The sequence below is a fragment of the Sturnira hondurensis genome, unplaced genomic scaffold (genome assembly GCF_014824575.4).
Source record: "Sturnira hondurensis isolate 20B ecotype Veracruz unplaced genomic scaffold, ASM1482457v3 Scaffold0008782, whole genome shotgun sequence".
Lineage (NCBI taxonomy): Eukaryota > Metazoa > Chordata > Mammalia > Chiroptera > Phyllostomidae > Sturnira > Sturnira hondurensis.
In genome coordinates, this window is record NW_028081413.1 from 2,892,077 (window position 1) to 2,907,432 (window position 15,356).

A 15,356-nucleotide genomic window follows, 5' to 3' on the forward strand; every position below is an offset into this window, starting at 1 on the left:
GTGTAGGCCCCGATTTACTTACAGGAGTGGAACAGAGTACGTCCAGGGCTCGCCGTCGCCATAAAGGCGCCACTTCAGAGTGCCAGTGCCCACACTCTTCACAGCAGGCTCCTTGAGGGGGGAAGAAGTTCCTACTGGTCAGTGTGACTGTGCTGACCCCACACCCCTTTTCTAGCTGGAACTTACCTAAGTCCTCCTTCCTTGTAATTTTTACTCTGTTCATCAGGGTTATGTTTCGGGGCTTTCATGGTTGCCTAGGTTGTGCTACCAAAAAAAAGTATAGCTCACCAAAGAAAAAGCTTCACTCTTAAATATAAACGAGGGGAATAATTTCCAACACATCAGGTAATGTGCTGATCTGCTCTCTATATGTATTAGAACAGCTGAATATAACACAGCTGTATGCTCTGTAAAATGATAAAAACTGTGCCAGCGGGCGCTGCTCGTTCCTGTCAGGCTCACAATGTCTAATAAGGTACCTGATGGAGGCAAAGCGAGGTTTACTAGGAAAAGGAGAACAGGATTTGGGGAATACAGTGCCAAAGATTTGAGAGAAGGGGAGACTGAGGTTTAAAGAAAAAGAAGAAAGCTGGGAAAGTGAGAGATGGAACAACAGGCAGTTTCCAAATACTCTGTAGTTCTTTTTATTTAGAGTGCAAAGCTTACTTACGGTGAGCTGGCTTAGACTTCTTGTCAGTGGTTTGGTTTTTTTAACTGATGGCAGGTAAGTTACTGTATTTTGCCTTGTATATGTACCTTTTTGCCCAAATTTTTGAGGGCAAAAATAAGGATGAGCATTATCACATGGGTGTAATGATTACACACCATGGGTATAGTAACAGGCATAATAATCCCATGTATTATACACAGCAAAACACGGTACATCATTTTAGAGATAGGCTACCTTAGATCCAACATTATCATTCACTTCAAGAAAGGGGAAGAGTGCCTCTCTGCCTTCCCCTCAACCCCTAAAGCATCAAAACTGGCAATGTGTTTTTGGAGGCCTATCATTACGACAATAAAGCTAACATCCACCTAGGCAGAATTCCTCGAATAAATCTGCATAGTACACAGTGAAACTCCAAGACAGCCTCAGGATTTCCTATCTTGTTCTCAGTGTTGTACCTTCCCAGTCAGACTCCCAGGAACTGACTTAGAGGCACATTTGAAGAAACAAGTTATGTGGGTAACACAGTAAGAAATTCTTGGTTTGGTGCTTGGAACACAGTATTAGGAGGAATGTGAACAAAAGAACAGATTTTCTGGATAAAAGGTACTCTCTTGCTCAGAGTATTTTTAAGATGTGCTTTAAGTAAGTCAGAAGGCGGCAAAATGCGGGCTCCACAAAGCCCTCTCTCTTCAGAAGTAGAAACTACCACAAGTAAGTGGGAAAAAAAAAATGACAGCCCTGGCTGGTGTAGCTCAGTGGACTGAGCACGGGCCTGCGAACCAGAGGATCACGGTTCGATTCCCAGTCTGGGCACATGCCCGGGTTGCAGGCCAGCTCCCAGCAGGGGCCTCACGAGAGGCAACCATACATTGACATTTCTCTCCTTCCCTTCCCCTCTGGAGATAAATAAAATCTTTAAAAAAATGAAAAAAACATCTTGAAAAGTGAACTCAACAGAGTAGAAAGAACTTTACAAAGATTTGTATTTCTATTCCCGGATGTTTCTTGTAACCAGCTATTAAGCTCTGTGACCTGTTCAGTCCTCTATAAAATACAGGGCCAGGGTTCTATATGTCTCTTTACAGTCTGTTTCAGATATTGACATATAAAATACAGGGCCAGGGTTCTATATGTCTCTTTACAGTCTGTTTCAGATATTGACACATTACATGCCTATGAAAAGGACCAATGTAGTTGGCAATAATGACTGCTTGATGTAAGAAGTGGGTGGCAGAAATATTTCCGAAGAGGTAGGTCCAGAATAATTCCTACCCACCAATACAGAATCCATAAGCCCTGTCGCCATCATCCCAGTTGCCTCTTTCCTTTTATCCTTGTCATAGGGGCCTACGAACAAGAATCCACAATTGTGTCTTAGAAAAACAATGAGCTCCACTTTCCCATTAAGTAAAACCCTTTCCATGACTCACCTATAGCCCCATGCAAGCTCACTGGGAGCTTTGAACTCTAAACAAAAAGCACACCGACCCTACGGACCAGAGTACTGGGACAACTGCCTGCTGGCCCCAGTTGTCCCATTGCCTACTCTCCCATACTACCCTAGCAGAGGTGAAAAATAAACAGAATTAGAAAACTAACTATGTATTAGAAAGTTGTGTTAACCACTTAATTATAGTATAAAGACTTAAGGAGTATTATCTAATTTCTCAATAAATGCACAGCATAAAAAGAGGTAAACTGTGACATCAAAAACATAAAAGGGTAGAAACTTAAGGCAAATGAAGGTACTACCAGCACAAAAAGGGCTATTTTATTGATGATACATTTTTTATAGGCCACAAGGTAACTACAAAGCAAAAATCTAAAGTAGAGTTAAGGGAAGAATGAGCTAATTACCACAGAAAACCACCACCTGACAAAGGTAAACAGAGGGAAGGAGAAATGACCAGAAGGCAAAAAATAAGATGGCTATAGTAAGTCCTTTAAATATCAGCAGTCACTCCAAATATAAATAGATTGAATTCACCAATCAAAAGGCACAGAGTAGCCATACGGATTTCAAAAAAAAAGATCCACCACTAAGCTTGCTACCTGTCGGAAACTCATTTTAGCTCTACAGACACACAGGCTCAAGGTGAAGAGATAGAAGAGGATATTCCAGAAACACAGTAGCCATTCTCATATCAGTCAAAACAGACTTCAAACCAAAAACAATGATGAGACAAAGAAGGTACAACAACTCTAAATATATATATGCAGCCATCATTGGAGCACTGAAGTGTATCAAGCAAATCTTACAGATCTTACTTACAGATCTAAAGGGAGGAACAGAGCATATAATAATAGTAGGGGATTTCAATACCCCACTGTCAACAATGGATAGATCATCCAGTCAGAAAGTTAACAAGGAAATGTTAAACTGAACCACAGGCTACAAACCAACTTAACAGACAGACATAGGAAAGTCTACCCAAGAGCAGCAGAATATACACTCTTCCTCAGTGCACAGGGAACATTTCCCAGGATAAACCAAATGATAGGGCACAAAACAAATCTCAGCAAATTTAAAGACTGAAATCATACCAACTATAATTTCAGACCACAATGATATGAAACTAGGAATCAACAAGAGGAAATATGAAAATTTACAAATATATGGAAATGGAACAATCAATGGGTCAAAGAAATCCAATGGGAAATAAAAATTTATCTCAAAACAAATAAAAATGGAATACAGCATATCAGAACTTATGGGATATAGCAAAAGCAGTTATGAGAGGAAAGTTTTAGTAATAAATGCATATCTTTAAGAAGTTAGATCTCAAACAACCTAACTTTACATATCTTGGGGGGGAAAAGGTAAGCCCAAGTCAGCAGAAAGGAGAAAAATAACAGAGTGGAAATAAGTGAAACAGAGACAAGAAAAATCATAGAAAGGCTCAACGAAAACAGAAGCTGGTTCTGAAAAGATAAACAAAACTGACAAGCCTTTAGCCAGACTAAGAAAAAAGGACTCAAATAAAATTAGAAATACAAAAGGAGTCATTACAACTACACGAATACATAAGACCATAAGAGATTATTATGAACATTATATGCCAACAAATTAGATAACTGAAAAGAAGTGGATAAATTTCTAGAAATACACAATCTATGCCCAGACAGAATCAGGGAGAAACAGAAATTTGAACAGACCAATAATGAGCAGAGAGACTGAACAGTAATGAAAAACCTCCCAACACAGAAACCCCAGGATCAAATGGCTTCACTAACAAATTCTACCAAACATTCAAAGAAAAATTAACACAAATTCTTCTCAAACTCATTCTATGTGGGCAGCATTACCTTGATACCGAAGACAGATAAGGACACCACAAGAGTCCTAGCTGGTGCTGCTCAGTGGATTGAGCACCAGCCTGTGAACCAAAGGGTCACCGGTTCGATTCCCAGTCAGGATATATGAGAGGCAACCACGCACTGTTTCTCTCCCTCTCTCCTTCCATTCCCCCCCTCCCTCCCTCCCTTTCCCTCTAAAAACAAATAAATAAAATCTCAAAAAAAAAAAGGATGTAAGAAAACTATAGGCCAATATCACTGACAATAAAGATATATAAGTTCTCAACAAAATATTAGCAAACCAAATTCAAGAACATGTGAAAAAAGATTATACACGATAACCAAGTAGGATTTATCCCTGGGATGCAAGGATGGTTCAACATATGCAAATTGATAAATGTAATATATATTAATACAATGAAACATAAGAATCACATGATCATCTCAGTGCAGAAATGCATTTGACAAAACCAGCAGATTGGGCACAGAAGGAACAGGACATGATAAGGGCCATATACAACAAACCCACAGCGAATGAACTTTGTATTCGAGGAAAATTTGAAGCTATTCTTCTAAGATCCTAAAGAGACAAGGAAGCTCTCTCTCACCACGCTTATTCAGTATAGTGCTGGAAATCTTAGCTAGAGTGATTAGGCAAAAAAAGAAAAGTCACCCCAAACAGGAAGAAGTAAAACTGTCATTATCTGCAGATATTATCTGTATATAGAACTTCAAAGATGCAACCCAAAACCGCTGGAACTAATCAATAATTTCTGGGAAACTGCAGGATACAAAAATCAGCATCCAGAAACTGGTTCCATTTTTATACATTTAAAAAAGGAATAAAACTATCCCACTGACAATACCATCAAAAACAAAATACTTGGAATACATTTAACTAAGGAAGTGAAAGATCTGTACAATGAAAACTACCAGACTTTGCTGAAAGAAACTGAAGAGGACACAGATGGAAAGACACTTGTTCATGTATTAGAGAATTAATATTGTTATATCCACATTGCCCAAAGCAATCTATAGATTCGATGCAATCCCCATCAAAACACCAATGGCATTCTTCAAAAAATGTAAAACAATCCTAAAAAACTGTATGGAACCACAAAAGACCCCAAATAGTCAAAGTGATCCTGATAAAAAAGAAAGTTGGAGATATCAAACTTCCTGATTTCAAACTACTACAAAGCTACAGTAATAAAACAGTATGGTATCGATACAAAAATGAACCCACGCACCAGTGGAACAGCAAAGAGAGCCCAGAATTAAATCCCTGTTTACGCAGTCAGCTCATATTTGACAGGGAAGCCTAGATCACCCAGTGAGGAAAATACAGTATCTTCAACAAGTGGTTTTGGGAAAACTGGAAAAATACATGCAGAGTACTGAAGCCAGACATCTCTCTTACACAACTCACAAAAATTAACTCAAAATGGATCAAAAAATTAAACATAAGACCTGGTATTATAAAACTCCTCAAAAAAAAAAAAAACCCAGGGAAGAAGTTCCTTGATACTGGTCTTGACAATTATCTTTTTGTATATGACACCAAAAGCAAAAATGGTAGTAAAAATCAACAAATGATACTCCATCAAACTTAAAAGCTTTTACAAAGCAAAAGAAACAACAAAATGATAAAGGCAACCTACAGAATTGAAGAAAAATTTTGCAAACTATATATCATATAAGGGGTTAATACCAAAATATTGATATCTGAAACTCGTAAATCTCAAAGAAAAAATTTCGATTAACAAATGGACAGAAGAACAGACATTTTTCCTAAGAAGACACACATACAGATGCCCAACAGGTACACAAAAATGTGCTCATCACCACTAATCATCAGGGAAGTAGAAACCAAAGCCACAGTGAAAGAGCACCTCACACCTGTCAGGCAGCACGGCTGTCGGGAAGACAACAAGCGGGAAGTGCCGACGAAGACATGAAGGAAAGGGAGCCCTGGTGCACTGTTGGTACAAGTGTAAACTGATACATCCACAGTGGAAGCAATACAGAGGTTCCTCCAAAAATTAAAAATAGGTTTATTATATGATCCAGCAATTCCACTTCTGGGTATTTATCTGAAGAAAACAGAAACACTAACTCGAAACTATAAAGGCACCACCATGTTCACTGTAGCATGATTTACAATAGCCAAGATACACAACGGCCTAAGTCTGCTGATGGATGGATGGATGAAGAAAATGTAGTACACATACACAATGGAATATTATTCATCCATAAAAAGGAATGAAATCTTCTTATCTGTAACCACACAGATGGACCCTGAGCACATGCTAAGTGAGATAAGTCAGAGAGAAACAAGTACTTATTGTATCACTTATATACAGAGTTTTAAAAAGCCAAACTTGTAAAATCAGAGCAGGAAATGGTGGTGACCAGGCGAGGTGCGTGGGAGGGGAGCAGAAGACAGGTGGTGTTTACGGGTACAAACTCACAGGCAGTGAATAAGCTCTGGAGACGTACTGCACAGTTCAGAGGTCATGGACAACAATGTTGTATTCCAATCTCCGAGCCTGCTAACAGACGAGAATTATGCCAACTACTAGAAAGGGTAAGTATGTAACACAATAGAGGTATTAATTATAGCTTCAATGGCAATCATACTGTAATATATAACTACTGAATTAACATGTTGTACATCTTAAATTTACATGTTACATGTCTAATATATTTCAATTTTTTTAAAAAAGTCAAAACTGGAAACCACCTGCTGTCCATATAATTAAAATCACTGAAAATTAGTTAACTAGATCTCAGTTTAGAAGATGGGATAAAACTCCTATCTTTACTAAAAGAGTCCATTAGTTTTCAGTGGTTTGGGGTAAGAACACTTAGGAGTGAATGAACTATGCTTTCTCACATTACAGTATCCAAGTCACTGCTTTCACACCTCAAAGCTGACCAGAGTTTAGGTCTGCCGAGTTTAGGTGCCCTGCTACACAACCTCCAAGATTTTGTCATTACCCACCTATTGCCCAGGAATGGTCTATTCTGCCTGTTAGCCACTCACATATTTGACACGATTAACAAAAACTAATTGTTGTTGGCACATACTCATTTGATATTTAACTTGTTCTTTTCTATTCAAGGTAAAGTAACTATCTTGAAAATAGTTTTTCATGCTCAGCCACAACGAATGGGGTACACCAATCAAGTGTGACACTCCTGATACTGTATTTGCCATTCATTGCTGCTGCATTAACATGCCTCATTTTCCTTTCACTTTAGGAAATAAACGCACTAAAAGCAGATAATGATGCTCTGAAGATCCAACTGAAATATGCACAGAAGAAAATAGAAAGCCTCCAGCTTGCAAAAAGCAATCATGTCTTAGCTCAAGTGGAACAAGGTGACTGTTCTTAGCCCAGAAGCTCAAGGAGCACAATCTGTGGGTGGGTGTATCACAGACCTCACTTCACAAGCCAATCACCAGAAACACCAGGGAGCCTTGGAGTGACCAGCTTTAAAAGGGGTACTTTAAAAAAGAAAAGCTACTCTTTTCTTCCCAGCAGGTATTGTTTTCTCTTCCACTCAGCTGAGTCAAAGGGAAGGAAAACTGAAGAATGCAAGATTGTTGCCATTCATACCAAAAGCTGTTTTCCCTGAAACTAATAGCAAAAGTGTGATAAAAGCACATCTATAGTTTTTTGGATAAGGTAGCTTCTAAGTAAGTAGCCTGCCCGGCTGCTTCTTCCTTAGAACTAAAATCCCTGGAAAATGAATCTGCCTGGAGTTCTCTGTGAACTGCGGAATTCACTTTGTGCCATCCAAAGCTTGCTTATATTAGATTCACTTCTGCTACATGCCAGCATTCTTCATGAATCTGGTTCCCAATTCACTACCTCGAATCTAATCAGTTAGCCTTTCCCCACTCCTCCCTCGCCACACTCATACACCTGGGGACATCCACCTGGAACTGAACTTCTGGAGACGTAGGCACAAATAGTGGGGGGCCTGTTAAACATGACATGTCTAGTCGCAGATCAACTCACAATTTTAGTCTCACAGTCATAATAAAATAAGTAACCAAATCAAATACCTGAAGACATGGCCAATATCTTCTCACAGATGACTGCCTAATTAGCTAAACATAATGCAAACATGTTTGTCCTCATATAATCTACAGTGGACAGAATTAGGACTCTACGGCTGTTGTTTTTGAACAGAGTCTGTTTAGGTCTTTATGTGCCATCTTTACCTTTTTTTTAAGTATTGTAACTATTTTTGAGCTGAACTTGTGCTTATACTGCCTTCACTATTAATATTATTTAGAAATAAGCTAATTGGATCAGAGCCTTCAGTAACAGCTGACAGAGTGTACATATGTATATTTATTATGTGTATATAATATCAGGCATGCATGTGACTTGGAAATTTTTTCCTCCATAAAATGTGGAAGTGAATTAAACAACTCTTAGTCATTTATAGAAATTCACAAGTATAAAGTTCAGTTTGTTGTAAGGTGAAGAATTTGCTCACAATGTAAATTATATTGTTTGGCAAAATCACATGTAAGAGACCTACAGATTATCTGTTAATGAAGGTTAATGACAGATGAGCTCATTTAGTTGTCCAGGCAACTGTTCATAAACTCCTTTGTCAGACTCTCTCTTTCTCTAAAAAATTCATACGATCATTGTCTTCTTCTGTGAGGGGGTCAGGGGAGGGGACTTACCATCCACGCTTGGAAAACCTGGTTCCAAACTGACTTGAAATTCATAAACAAGCTGACCAACGTGCCAAGAATATAGTATCAACAATTAGAAGTTCCAAACCTAAAGCCAACAACACTGAGTCTTAATCGGAATATAAAGCACATATGTACAGTGTAGTTTCCTTGGAGAATTCAGATCGTTTAAGAAGTTTGATGAAAGACTGGCTCCGATCTGCATACCTCCTTGTATTGAGCTTTAGTGACAAAGTTAGTGACTAGCTTTTGGTGTGTTTTAAAGAATCGCTTTACACACACACTCACCCTTTTCCTAAATCCAAACTGGAAAGTCCCACCACCTGGTATGTACATTTATAGAAGCACTTGGCTACCTACCTTATATGGATAACATGAGTTTGTGATCATCTTCAGATTTCACATTCTTCACTATTATTCCTCTGATAAACCAGAAACAGTACTGCTGTTTCCTTTAAACATGGTCATGTAACAGATTTTTTCATTCTTCCCCTCTACCCCAAATACAAACTCCAGGTTAGTTCCTCTGTAAATACTCTGTAATTTATAGGAATTCAAAAGGTCTCCTTAGTCACATCAGCAAGGCTAGAAGATCTCTGGCATTCCAGAACTTATCACTAAAATGGGTAGGAAGCAGTAATTTCATCACAGGTTTTTACATCCTACAGGGCCAAGAAGTACAATGTGTAAATTAATATTATTGATGTGAAGCTACAGAAATAATAGGTTTGTTAAGCCTAGGATACAAACTTTTGTGTCTTGTACTGACTTAAAATAAGTTTGGGCATATGTTTATCTGCCGAAATAATGACAAATTTTGTTCTGTTAACAGTAATGTCACTTCTCATTTGCTTTGGTAACTGACTTGCATTTTTACTATTTGTGAATTTCTGTCTAAAGATGTATTATGTAAAAGAAGTGCAAGGAAAAAACATGTACAGATTGTAAAGTTTTTTTATACCTAATGTAAGTTTTCTTTGTGTAATATTTATATGATAAAATACATTAGAATCCCCACAACAGATGTTTTGTATTTCTTCTAGTTTGTGAATATGTAGAAGCTTCACCTGAATTTTTACTAGACTCCATAGCTGAGACCATTTCCGTACTGTGTTAACCAAACAGTTTTCCTGAAAGGAAAAGCAGAGCCAACCAATTACTCAGTATTATTTCTTCTAAATCTCTTTATAACACAAAGAGTACAGAAATATTCAACCTTGTCTATCTTATTGCACAATGACATAAGTGTCCCCCAAATATTAAGTCTATAAATACTTAACACCAAAGGAGACAAAAGTGAGGTTGTCATTTCTCTGTGGCTTGGTCTTTAATTTTACAATTCTATCTAAGAAAACTAGCAAGTACAGAAGCTTTGAAGCTGTGGGTAGAATTGGTAGAGGATGGTTCAGTCTAATGGACAGACTATCCAGAGCAATTCATTTGTGCTCATGCTTACTTAGTGATTAGATACAGCCATGATGCCCCTTAATCCCCAACTTCCGTTTGACCAGACCAATGAAGAAGGGAGAAAACTTCCAATCACTCAAATTCCAGTATGGAACGCCTTCTGATACAGTCGGATGTGAGTATATTTATCATTTTGTCCATTCATACTTCATACAAAATAATGAAGTCACTCTGATAACCTGAACTTAAAGAGATTAAAAACTTCCTCTCCTCCAGCCACAATTCCCATCCCAAATATCCATATCCTATGCAACTTACAAGACAATAATGTTATGGCTTAGAACATTCTCTGGTCAAAAATCTTTTCTGGATTTTCAAACTTTTTTTTTGACACAAATACAGGTAATTAAATGTTTTTGTTTTAAAATGGTTTTTTTTCTATTTAGTGAGTCAAAATTTCCCTGACCTGCAAAACACAAGGAAATAGGTTCAAAGAATACACGGACCCCTTCTTTTGCTGAGCTGACGTGCAGTGGTGTGGTAGGTTATATGTGGGCAGGACTTATGTTCTATGTTCTCTTTTTTTAAATCCTCATCTTAAAACATGCTTGTTGATTTTAGAGACAGTGGAAGGGAGAAAGAGGGGGAGAGAAACATCAATCAGTTCCCTCTTGTGTGCACCCCAACCAGGGACCAAACCTACAACTAGGCATGTGCTCTGACCAGGAAGGAATCAAACCCGCAACCTTTCAGTTTACGGGATGGTGCTCCAACCAACTAAGCCACAACTGAGCCACAATGGTGGACTCACGTTCTCTTTATGGTCCACATGTGAGACTAGTTACCTTCTTTAATCCAGAAACTCCCAGTCGAGATATATCTAGAGATGCTATTAGATAACAAAGACCAGACCAAGGCATGAAGAGAAAAAAAAAAAAAAGAAGAGGGAAAATGAGGTAATAGGTAAAAATGAAAATGAGAACCAGGCAAAATGGAATGACGGGGAGGCACAAAAGTATTGGACTTTAGGAAGAAGAAGTACCATTCATCACACTCCATATTTGTATTGCATTCAATTTATAAACCATTTTCACATTATGGCCTTTCACATTAAGGCCTCAGATTATCTTATGCTATTTCAGTTATTCTTTAGCATACTTCTACAACTGAAATTTTTACTGAGCAAAGATTATCGTGGAAATCTCAGCTTTGAGGAAAGGATGAGATACTTGAGTCTAGACCACCCAGCTTTTTAGTCAGGTGATGTTTATGGGAATGTGTAAATGTGTGTGGTCCAGCTCCAACACCATTCCCAGAGCATGCGCTAAACCAGGGTGAGGCTTACAGGGAGTCCTGTGGGCAATCCCACAGTTCCCCTATGAAGGTACAAAGGTACCTTACAGAAATTGATGTTTCTGTCGTTACTCATAAATCTTCATTGATAAAAACTGGAGGGATTGTAAACTCCTTCTGTGTCAGCAACTAACGTTTCCAAAAGAAAGGAAGCAGAAATGTAAAAGTTTTAAATGTACATTTTCTGTTTTAACTAATAACTCTCTCGAAATATTTTACTCCGCTGGCATCTGCTTATGTATTTTTAAAAATTCTTTTTCAGAGTTCACAGACACTAATAAAAGTGTGTTCTTAATTATGTGAAAACATTCTCTGACAATCACAAATAAAATTGTCTATTATTTAATATAAACACATTAAAAATAAGTTTACAAATAACCAAAACAAATTGTCTTCCTATCCTGAACAAATTTCTTTGAAGGGTTATCTTGAAAAACACATGGTCAAGACTGCAGTACACACAATATTTACTTTTAAAGTTTTAACATTATTTTAGATTTCACCACAGGGTTTACCATAAAACAAAACATAACTGCCACATATCAAATGCTGTTTGTCTACTGGTGCTCAGCTTCCTACCTGTTGAGTTGGTTGGAGCACAGAGAGCTGTTATGCACAGGTGTTAACCAGAAGCCTACACCAGGGTACGGACTTTACAGTGGGAATTTAAAAATTTGTGCAGCTCTTTCTCTCTCTCTCCATAGTAAGAGAAAAATGCATTACTTGGCCCACCTCTTAAACTATGCACAGTAGGCCTGCTATAAATTCTCAACAAATTTCACTTGTACTTAGGTCTTTATGAAATGACCCACACAGGGCTCAAGCATCACGTTCCTCAGCTGAAGTGAGGAAAAACCAATTCCTGAGACCCTTGGACCATCTTAGCCCACAACACCCCAGGACTAAGTGCTGTGATTCAGACTCACAAGCCCTGCTCACCAAGCCTCTGACTGCTTCAGTGGCCCAACCACCGATAAGCCCTCCCTGACCCTGTGTTTTCCAAGTCTAACTATGAATGAGAATTATGAAGGGATGCTTTGGCCCTACCTCTGATCTATTAAGACTGGAAATTACTGCTATAATCAGACGTAATACAGTTCAGCCTGCTTTTTAATATTCTGATATCTAAAATAATGGCCCAATGGATGAAGAAACAACTAATAGGAATATTTTTTACAGCATCATGTAAAACTGGTTACTGTCTCTGTGCCTTTAGACTAATTCTAACCTCAATCTAACTGTGCTTTGCCAAACAAAATCACAGATTTCAAATCCAGCTGGAAAAGAAATCAGATATGCACACCAAGAAGTAGACTCGGGCTTCAGTTAATGGGACTTTAACAGAAAACTGTCCAGAGGAGTCACTTCCAATAAAAGAAAAAAACAAGTCATGACAACTACCTATTCAACAAAACTATCAGTCTCTTTCCTTATTTTTCACTGTGGGGTAGTAAGGTTCACAGTACATAAACATTCTTTGAAAGTCAGCAATCATGTCCTAATTACCAAACCCCAAAACAGCTTTCTGGGTTGGTATTCTCAGTGGTCTCTCCACCAAACACGCTCCTTTGGTGGGTATATGGAGACGCTGCTCCAAGAACTGATCATAAGACTGCCTCCAAACAGATGTTCTAATGTGCTCTGTTCTCCTCTGTACCCGCTGAGAAAGTCCCCAAAAGAACCCATCAATGTTCTTCCCCACTCCCTCGGTTTCTGAGACACAGCTCTCTTCTATGTCACTTCAATAGCCTCTGAGAAGTACTTAGAAAATCTGGAGTTCACAAATTATCCTGCCACACTGATATTTTGGTATTGTAAATTAGGAACACTGACCTAGCTACAGAGGAATCTCTCCCAATAAAAGAAAAAACAAGCCATGACAACTACCTACTGAACAGACCTGTCGGTCCCCTTCCCTATTTTGTAAAGTAAAATTAACAAATATAAAACACAGGAATACAGATGAGGCAACAGTCTAATAACAAGTGGGCTCATTTATGTCTCAAACCTGAATAAAATACAGGTAACAATCTAAATTCAATCATGACAATAAAATACTTTTCATTTTCCAAGTCTGATGGTAATAAATATTTACATTTTTAAAAATAGTTTTAAGCTCATTTTTCGTTTTGTTTTTTTAAAAAGACATAGCATGCTCAAGAGTACACAAAATGATAAAAATAAAATCATCATTCTGTCCAGGAGATGAAATGGTAGTATAAAACAATACTCTTACGTATTAACCCAATTAAAGAATGATATCGAGGAACCTAACATGGTGTTTACTTCAAAGGTGACATTCAAGTATGTTATTTAGAACATTATGCCTAACGTATCTATCAAGAAGTACGCACTGCTATCTAATTTCTGTAGTCATCAATATCTTCTATAGCCACCGCCACCTCCTCCATATGGATCTCCATAGCCTCTTCCACCGTAGCCCCCTCTTCCACCGTAGCCCCCTCTTCCTCCATAATCTCCCCTGCCTTGGAAGCCTCCTCCTCTGCCACCACCTCCCCCACCGCCTCCCCAACCTCCGCCCCCTCCCCCACCGCCTCCCCAGCCTCCGCCTCCTCTGCCACCCCCACCCCCTCCTCTCCCACCACCTCCACCACCCCAACCGCCCCTTCCGCCGCCTTCTTGTCTCTTTTGCCAAGGTGGCATTTCAGGAGGTGGTGGTTCAATTTCATTCGGCCGTCCTCCCCTGTCGGGTACCCTTCCCATCAGCACCTGTTTGAAGAAACATTAGCTTTCAGTTTCTAATATTTTAAACGTTAAAATTTACATAAAGGCCCCAAGTGATATTGAAATTATTGTTGTAATAAAGAAACAGAAGCCAAACATTTAAGGACATGAAAGTATCAGACATGACAGTATGAGTTAATTATGAAAATATAAATGTGATATATGACAAATTCCTCATAATACAGTATTAGTTTTACACAATCTAGAGAAATATTTCTGAAACTTAAAGGCCTGTTATTTTCTCGTTTAAACTGTTTAGCAAATTTTCTTGTTTAAATTTGTTTAGCAAATTCTGTAACAAACATGATGAAGAAACTTTTTTTTTTTTTAAAGATTTTACTTATTTTTATTTTTAGAGGGGAAGGAGAGAGGGAGAGAAACATCAATGTATGGTTGCCTTTTGTGCGTCCCCTGCTGGTAGTTAGCCTGCAAGGAACCGGCCCACAACCCAGGCATGTGCCCTGACTGGGAATCGAACCACAATCATCTGGTTCGCAGGCCCGCGCTCAATCCACTGAGCTACGCCAGCCAGGGCAGAAACTTCTATTCACGATAAGAAACCTTCTTAGCAAAACATTAAAGTGTTTAGTAAAACATTAAAATACAGACCCCAAATTAATAAATTCATAACCATGTATTTAAAAACAACTCTGGATTTTCCACTGCCACTGATTTCGATAATGGACTACCCAATGAAAGACTGTATTTCTAAGCACATTTTTATTTCAACAAAGTATAAAGTATTTGTGATAACGTGGATATACTGAGGTCAGAGATGAATATAATGACTATAATCCAAGGCAGCACCGCAAAGAGAGACAAGGCTTCTCAGTGAAGTATTCCTTCCTCCTGAGAAACTTAAGCTCAATTTTAGGGATGGTCTAGTTGTTACATTATAAAGAAAATAGCCCTGGCTGGTGTAGCTCAGTGGATTGAACGCGAGCCTGTGAACCACACGATCCCAGTTCGATTCCCAGTCAGGGCACATGCCTGGGTTGCAGGCCGGTTCCCTGCAGGCCAATTCCCAGCAGGAGACGCACGAAAGGCAACCATACATTGATGTTTCTCTCCTTCTCTTCCCCTCTAAAGATAAATAAAAAATCTTAAAAAAAAAAAAAGAAAAGAATGTCCTGCTATCCTTCCTGAACCATGCTTTAC

General features: G+C 38.5%; 2 protein-coding genes across 2 annotated transcripts in view; one reads left to right on the top strand and one right to left on the bottom strand.

Moving 5' to 3' along the window:
• RASGRP1 (RAS guanyl releasing protein 1) overlaps positions 1 to 9,162 on the top strand; it is an 84,745-nt gene extending 75,583 nt beyond the window's left edge. Inside the window, exon 17 of the mRNA XM_037056104.1 lies at positions 7,235 to 9,162. Coding sequence (XP_036911999.1) covers positions 7,235 to 7,369 — 135 coding nt within the window. The 3' untranslated portion in view covers positions 7,370 to 9,162. The remainder of the gene's footprint in view (positions 1 to 7,234) is intronic.
• A 2,617-nt stretch (positions 9,163 to 11,779) lies between these two features.
• Positions 11,780 to 15,356, bottom strand: part of FAM98B (family with sequence similarity 98 member B) — a 41,065-nt gene continuing 37,488 nt past the window's right edge. The window contains exon 8 of the mRNA XM_037056105.1: positions 11,780 to 14,183. Within this exon, the coding sequence (XP_036912000.1) occupies positions 13,830 to 14,183 (354 nt within the window). The 3' untranslated portion in view covers positions 11,780 to 13,829. The remainder of the gene's footprint in view (positions 14,184 to 15,356) is intronic.